Source organism: Otolemur garnettii, unplaced genomic scaffold (assembly GCF_000181295.1).
Source record: "Otolemur garnettii isolate 467f Iridium unplaced genomic scaffold, OtoGar3 scaffold00004, whole genome shotgun sequence".
Classification (NCBI taxonomy): Eukaryota; Metazoa; Chordata; class Mammalia; order Primates; family Galagidae; genus Otolemur; species Otolemur garnettii.
This window is the reverse complement of record NW_003852399.1, coordinates 12,421,440-12,429,935: the sequence shown is the minus strand read 5'-3', so window position 1 is coordinate 12,429,935 and position 8,496 is coordinate 12,421,440. Positions and strand designations below refer to the sequence as shown.

General features: G+C 39.6%; 1 protein-coding gene across 1 annotated transcript; it reads right to left on the bottom strand.

The window, feature by feature from the left end:
* Positions 1–6,255: 6,255 nt before the first annotated feature.
* Positions 6,256–7,310, bottom strand: LOC100946777 (40S ribosomal protein S3a-like). The gene is made up of 2 exons (XM_023517579.1): positions 6,673–7,310; positions 6,256–6,409 (listed from the first exon to the last, which is right to left on the bottom strand). The coding sequence occupies exons 1-2, from the start codon at positions 7,308–7,310 to the stop codon at positions 6,292–6,294; spliced, it is 756 nt and encodes a 251-aa protein (XP_023373347.1). The 3' UTR covers positions 6,256–6,291.
* Positions 7,311–8,496: the final 1,186 nt, after the last annotated feature.

Sequence of the window (8,496 nt, the reverse complement as noted above, 5' to 3'; positions counted from 1 at the left end):
GTCTCCCAAGTAGCTGGGACTACAGGCGCCCACCACAATGCCTGGCTATTTTTTGGTTGCAGCCATCATTGTTGTTTGGCGGGCCCGGGCTGGGGATTCAAACCCGCCACCTTAGGTGTATGTGGCTGGCGCCTTAGCCGCTTGAGCCACAGGCGCCGAGCCCCTGATGCCCTCTTGACTGCAGCACTGGGTATTCTGGGCTGGAGAATTTGCTGCTGGGGGAGATGGTCCTGTGCTTGGCAGGAAGTTCAGCAGCACCCCTGGCCTCTAGCATCTCACTTTTCTGGTAGTGCTAATCAACAATATCTCTAGACATTGCAAAATGCCCATTGAGGACAAAATGTAACTGGGTGAGAACTAGTGACCTTCAGAATGGAATACTACTTATGCCACACTTAAAAGTATGTTACAAAGAATATTAAATAGGCTCAGCACCTATAGCACAGTGGTTACAGCACCAGCCATATACACCGAGGTTGGCTGGTTTGAACCCAGCCCGGGCCAGCTAAGCAACAATGACAGTGGCACCAAAAAATACCAGGCACTGTGGCAGGTGCCTGTAGTCCCAGCTACTCGGGAGGCTGAGGTGAGAGAATCACTTAAGCCCAAAAGTTTGAGTTTGCTGTGAGCTGTGATGCCACAGTACTCTACCAAGGGCAACATACTGAGACTCGGTGTCTCAAAAAAAAAAAAAAAAGAAAGAAAAGAAAAGAAAAAGAATATTAAATGACCTGGAAAAATGTTCATGATATTTTTAAGGGAAGAATCAGCATATGAAATAACAGCTCTTAGACTCTGATTTGTAAAATAATAAATGGATGACCGCATTGAAATATATTGACAGCTAACATTTTTTGAGTGCTTGCTCTGTATCAAACATTAAGCTATCACATGTATTATCTATTTAATTTCCATAGTAATCTTTAGGGTATAGTAATTAACCCCATTTGACGAAAAAGGAAACTTAGTCTTGGGGGAGATTAAGGAAGTTTAAAAAATAATATGATAATATTAACAGCAGTAATGTCTGGTAGTGAAATTGAGTGGTATTTATTTATGTCCTTTTAGTTTTCAAGCTTTTCACAATCAGCATGTATTACTTTTTATCAGAAAATATTAAAAAAGGCATTAGAGAATCATAAATCTCTCTTTTAGAGAACAAAATATGTTTATGAGTGCTTTTTGATAACTTTATTTTAGAAAACCAAATATAGTTATTAAATGCTGTCTGACTGCCTTACTCAAGTACTTAATATTTTTTAGCCCTTTTTCTGTTTTCTGACTTCCTTTTTAGTAACATTTCTTCCTGATTATTCAATGAGTGAAACCCATCTTAGAAGTCTTTGCCACATTATTCTAGTTCAGGTGTATAATTGGTACTTCAACATAAAGACTTGAATCACTGAAATAAAATCTTTATGATCTCTTTCTAGAGAAATAAGGTACTAATGAAACAATTTTTTTTTAACTAACTCAGAACTCACTAGAAAACTTTCAAAAACCCATTTGAAGACGGTTAAATATTAGCCAACTTCCTCCTCTTTGGCGAAGCACATTAACTGGGAGAGCAAGTTAAAACAGCATTAGTATTCTTTGAGAATAGAACTTCCCCTGCGGTTCTGGACGCTCATATGTGTCCTGATCATGAGCTTCCCTACAATGCTGATGTTGACGATTTTAAGACCCTCTGACCACTGGCAATTATTCTTATGTTGCTTCTTGCCTGCTTGAGTGGCAAACATAGTCGGTTTCTGATTCAGTAACTGAGGCATTTTCCATCTACTGCTTGTTTATGTTACTTTCTCAGCAGAGAGGGGAGCTTTCATGATTATAATCAGCCTCTGTGTACTCTCCCGGTATCCACTTATCTTGGCAATTCCTCTAATTTGCTGACCCTCATTCAGTCTGCACCAGCTGCCCCCCACCTTGTGTTTTCCCAGAATGCAGTGATCTGCCAACACATCATCAGTGCAAGCTCATCCAACTTCCTAAGCTGCCTCCTTCTGAAAGTAGGTGGGTTTCACTGATGAATAAGTAACACTGTGGAGTACCAAACATCCTCAAAGTTCACATTAGTTTTGTGTAATTTTTAGGTAAATTGATTACTGTTCATATTTGATTCTCAGCTCCCAAGTCAAGTTCCAAATTGTGAAGCGTTCAATTCTGCTTTTCAGTCTTCATTCTCACAAAGTACTAGCCAAGAAGATATTTCTCAAAACAAGCATCCATCTGGCCACTTGACATTTCACATGTGTGTTGGGTCCTTGCCTAACACTTTCTGTAATTAATATTTGTGTTTGGAATACGTCTATAAGAAAACAAAGTTGGGTGCACAATTTTAACCAAAAGTAACTTAAAATAGACAATCAGACATAGAAGAATTAGAGTCAGTACTGGGTGTTTGATATAATGTTTAAGCAACGTTAGAGTCAGTGAAAGTTGTTTTAGCCTTAGGCTGTTTCTGCCTCTAAAACAAACAGTTTTCAGTAGCCAGGAAAGCCATGTAAGGTCTGTAATCTGGGAGGCTCAGATCATCTTTGTCCCTTGTTTCCCTTTTTCCTTCCCTACCCACCACCATTTTTCTGGTTAAATGTGGTTATTTGTTTGAAATTATCTACTAGACGATGTTAAGTTAGGTAAGTGCATCATTGTTTAATCTATATTCAACCCACCTACATATCCTGCTGTATTTTGCTAGTAAAATACTGCAATAATTAAAAAAGTTTTTAATTAATGCCATTAATGCAAATGACATTAATTAGTTTAGTTAGTCTTGCAAAGTTAGTTTATCTAACAGTAATGATTCATGCTTATTTCACCGCTCACAAAATATGCATAGTGACTTTTATTGCCAGTGCTGGTTAAGTGGTCAAAAAATTATTATTATTTCAAGGTTTTGAGGGAGAGGGAATCGAAAATGCAGCACTATGAAATCCTTAAAACCTGATGTTCATCATCTGTGCAATGCCTTGTATATGTGGGTGGATGGGGGGGGGCTTTCAAATAACCAGTTCTATTTTTAAATTAGGCTATGCAGTAAGTCTTGTTCATCATCACACAAGTAACAGGTGGTTCAGCAGGGGTTCAAATCTGTTGGTTTCCAAAAGCAATTTTCCCACCTGTGATGCCATTGCAGAGCTAGTTATGGTGGATGAAGAACATCAGGGTTAGAGTACTGCCAGTATTAGGAGAGGGTAGCAGAGCTGGCTAAAGTCCATAGACTCACCAAAATGCAGGGAAAGGGTGGGAAGGAGACATCAGATAATCCTAATCCTTTTAGGCTTGGAACATGGCCCTATGGTCTTCAAAGTGAAAAGTCTGAGAGTTCAGAAAAAGTAGGAAGAATGGGTAAGTAGCTCTCTAGGAGGCTGAGCAGGAGGACTGGTTGAGACCAGACTCAGTAAGATTGAGACCCTGTCTCTACAAAAATACAAAACTTAGTCATAGTGGGGGCATGCACCTGTTGTCTTAGCTACTCGGGAGGCTTAGGCAGGAGGATCACTTGAGCCCAGGAATGTGAGGTTGCTGTGAACTATGATGACATTGTTGCATTGTAGATGGGGTGACAAAGTGAGACAGTAAAAAAAAAAAGAAAGAAAGAAAGAAAAAGTAGGTAGCTTCCTGATATTAGAAAACCAGTTCACCAATTAATAAGGCAACAATGATGAAACATCCGATTTCAGTGGAATGAGAGAGGCAGGAAGTGAGAAACATACCTATGAACCTGAATTGTAGTAGCAGGAGCCTTTGAAAGGAAGATGCAGGCTGAATGCAGAAGCAGTGTCTTGGAAGGGGGCAAGTGGTTAAGACCTCTGCATCCAGAATTTCCGGTTCAACCCCCAGCTTTGGTTCCTGCTATTAATGTGTATATCTCCTCAGGCAAATTATTCAACCATCCTAAGCCTGTTTTCCTCTCACTGAAATAAACACAGTAGTCTTACCTATTGGGTTACTGAGAGATTAAATGCTATGTTACGCATGTGAAGAGCTTAGCACCGTGCCTGGCACATAGTAAGTGATGGTGACATCAATGAATACAAGGAGTAGGACCAGAAGAGTGGTATACAGGGTGTTAGTAGAAGACAATTTAAATCACTAAGAAAAACTGAAAAGCCAGAAGGAGGAGAGTAACAGTGGCTGCTAATGACTATCTGGCATATGACATGGCAAAAGTAAGTTTTTAAGGTTGCACGTTAAATGTCCAACGTGCTTTATTGGCCTGATGAGAGTGTCTTTTACTTTTCTGGACAGCAGGGGGCTCCCAGGTACTAGAAAGTGACAAGCAAGGGTCTCCTATTGTTTTCATACTTTGCTCAGTTAACTTTAATTATTGTTGGCAAAAGTAAGCTGGCCTCACCTGATGCTATGATTAAAAAGTTTTGTATTTCTGGAATAAAAAATGTGCAATTTTCTCTGTTAGATATTTGAAATCCGTTGAATCTTACGGAGTTGGAGTACAGAGTGGAGTCTTGGAGTCTTTAACATTCATCCATCCTTCCTACAGCCTTTATGGAACAGGGAGCAAGACTCCAAAAAAAAAAGACAAGGATAAAGACAGATAAGAGGGAATAAAAAGGAAATAGAGTCTAACTTAAAAGGGAGAAAGAGTTTGAGTTGCGGACACAGTGGGAGGAACATACAAGGGTGGGAGGCTCAATTTCTGCCTTGGGAACTTTGGGGAAGACTCATCAGAAGAGTCGGGAAAGATGGGAAGGTGGGAAGGAGATTCCACATGTAGGAACAGCTCAGCTGCAAAGGCAGAAAGGGGCGAAACTGCCTGAGAAATGTTCTGAGTGTAGTAAATGTAGTTTTACAAAAGCAATAAGGGAGACAAAAGAGAGAACAAGTGTCTCAAAATCCACATGAGTAAAGAGGCCATATCTGCAGATTTCCAGTCCTCTTCCTCCTTCCCTCTGCCAGCCTGATCCTCTACACGGCTAATAACGCTCTGGGTCACTGTTACTGATGTTGCAATTAGGGTGTGGTGTTTCTACCAGGGTATTTTAAAGATATTGATTCTTTTCTTTCTCCTTCAGGGAATCACTTCTCAAAAGTCAGTTTTCTCCCTTTTTCTAATTTTGGTTTTTTTGGGGCTTCAGAAAAGGATACTCCAAAGACTGGAACTTTAACTTGCTGAGAGGCCTTAAAAGCTTCCTCAGAATTGAGGTCCCTCTAACCTTGTTTTTTTCCCTTCTCCAAGCACAGGGAAAGACTGTCTGGAATTTCCTTACGTGCCCAAGGAAGCTTCTTTCTAAAAAATGCAGTTGTTTTCATCCCCTTCCCTAAGGATTCATCAAACAATCAGGTAAGATGACACCCCAGAAAAGAGAAGAAGCTGGGAGTCATTGTATCGCTGTGCCCAGGAAGAATGTTCTTCTGTTCTCCTGAGGGCAGCTCTGAGCCTACCTGGGGGACTTTCTGTACAATAAGGTGACCATTGTTCCTGTGTAGCTCCATTTCTCACCTTCTATAATGTTTCTGTCTCCCAACTATGGAGTCAGTTCATTCTCCCTAAGGATTTACTGCCCCTCAAGTGAATTGTCTATAATCTCCATCTTTCCTCTTGCTGATGAAAAAGAGCGTATAAGGTTCTGTCCAGCACTGGGTTATTGGGTAATCACGCTGTGATCCCCTCCAGCATGTACGTAAGTTTGTGTGCCTTTTCTCCTACTACTCTGCCTTTTACCAGTTTATTTTCAGCAAACCTTGGGAAGGTGAAGGAGATCCCTTGGCTCTTAAAATTTCTTATTTTTACTTAGGATTTTTCTAAAATTTTGCAAAAGAGTTCTTTGAAAAGCGGATGTCTATATTGTCTTATCTACACTAAAATTGAGATAACTAACAAGTACTACGCTCTTCCAGATACTACACTCTTCTCATCCTCTCAGTTCACAATAAGTACTCACTTGTCTGAAAGAATGTGACTATGCCTGTAGCCCAAGAGCGTCTCAATCAACCCAGTTAGATTCATGTTTAAATTTTAGAGTAGAACCTATGATTAGACTGATTGCAAGCAAGAGAGCTATCATTGCTGTTGTCATCTTATTAGTGGAATGGTTTTAGACCCGAATGCTAATTTCCAGTAGCATTTTTTCAAGACTGAGAAAATAATTTGTTCACTGAGTGTGGATTTGAAAGGATGGAAAGGAATAAAGGTTAAGAAGGACAATAAAATTGGCAATAGTACAAAAACAATGTTTTTTTTTCCCCACAAATAGGATTCTTTATTTGTCATTATTAAAAGCCTGAATTTTAGACAGATTCTTGGACTGGTGGTTCATACCCATCAGCTCACTCAACTTTAGCACCTGTCTCATCCCCAGTAGCTTTTCCAGAACTACTACCTTCACCATGGAGCTCCATGAGTTTCCCCAACTCAAACTTGGGTTTCTTCAGCATTTTTACTTTTCTAGTTTTTTTTATTTTTGAGACAGAGTCTCAAGCTGTCCCCCTGGGTAGAGTGCCATGGCATCACAGCTCATAGCAACCGCCAACTCCTGGGCTCAAGTGAGTGTCCTGCCTCCGCCTCCTGAGTAGCTGGGACCACAGGTGCCCGCCACAACGCCCAGCTATTTTTTGGTTGCAGCCATCATTGTTGTTTGGCAGGCCTGGGCTGGATTTGAACCCACCACCTTAGGTGTATGTGGCTGGTGCCTTAGCCACTTGAACCACAGGTGCTGAGCCAGGATTTTTACTTTTCTAATGAAGACATCATGGAGAGGATAAATAGATTGGCATGCCTTTTCTATGTCTTTTCCAATGCTATCTGGAATCAATTTATCGACAACTTCTTTCAAGTCATTCATCTGCACCTCTCTGGTCATGATTTCCATCATTTTCTTCCAGATTTGGCGAACCTGTTGGTGCTGGGCATAAGAGGTCTTTTGTATCTTATTGTTGTGTTTTTTAGTAAAACCAACACAGAACAGACAAAGCAAATAACCATGGGTAGTCTTAACATCAACATGAGCTTCAATCACAGTCTGCCATTTTTTAACCATAGAACACATTTTGTCACAGGTAAGATCCATGCCATGGAAGTCACTCAGGCAGTTTTTGCACGGAACATCTTCAGTAATCAGCTTGAATTTTCTAAATGCAACTTCATTATTCTGCAGATCACCTAGACTCACTTCAAACACACAACCTTTGAGGCCATCTGATGCAATTTTGGTTCCTTGAATCCTGGTGAGTAGTGTTTTCCCAATATTTCTTATATTGAACATAGCAGGTGCCTTCACATCATACCAATCTTTCTTAGAAAATGGATCAACCACTTTCCTCTTGGCTCCCTTTTTGCTGACCTTCATAAGATACTTGTTCTTGCCAACCAAAATGATGGTGCTTGGCGAGCCAAAGCCAAAAACAATGTTGATACCAGAATCTAGCACTGTGCCTGGAAGATAATAAGTACTCCAAAATACCTTGTTTTATAAGAGATGGGGTGCCTGGTAAATAATAGGAACTCCAAAATGCCTTGTTTTGTAAAAGATGGGGTTTACTATGCTGCCCAAGCTTGAGTTCAGTGGCTATTCACAGGCACTATAATGGCACACCTAAGTCTTGAACTCCTAGGCTCAAACAATCCTTCTGCCTTAGCCTCTCAAGTGTCTGGGATCACAGGTGTGGCCACAACTCGCAACTTCCCAAAATAGTTTTTGAATGAATGAATATCGAATAAGTGAATATTGGTGTTGTGTCCCTTACTTTCAGCTGCATCAAAATCAGTGTGAATTGGTGTACACAATCTTAGATGCTAGGCTGTTTCATTATTAAACAAAAATGAATCCTCTACTGGTATCTTTCCTAAACCAACAAACTATAAGTTGAAATAACAACTGTTTCTTCTTATCTTCGTGTCCATTTAAAATATGTGGCTCTTCTTTTTCTCTTATATGCATCATCATTTTCCAAGTGTTTTTCTGTTGTGTGTCTACTTGAGGCTGCCAGTATTGTAATGACTCTATTAACTCTTCTTTATAGAAGAATCTCATAAAAAGTAATGCTAGTATATAAATAAGGTGTAAGAAGCAATGCCCTTCATTTCTCCATTAAATAGAAAGGTGGTAAAAGAAATGAGTAATACAATTCTCCTAGAAATTCTCATTCTTTTCCTGGTCAACTTGATACAGACCAAGTAAAAATGGTCTCTGCAAAAGAATTGGCTTTTTCTGCCCAATGGAGAAAATCTATGTCTGTGTATTCCAGTAAACTTCACTTGGATCTGTGGTTTCTGAGCATTACAAGGTAGGGTGTAGCAAATGTAGTTACTGATTTTTCCTTACTAGAAATTTAATGTCATATTTTTAGCATTTAATGTTAATTTTATTTAGTTTCAATTTAGTTCTTGATGTTATGTTGATAGAAAAAATACTTTTTTGGTTAAAATCCATTTCACTTCTCTCAAATGGATTCTATAGAATATGATAAAAAAAGAGAAAAGGCATATTTCCATCTCTGTTTAGAGCTTTAAGAAGAGAATCTCATCTCTTGGAG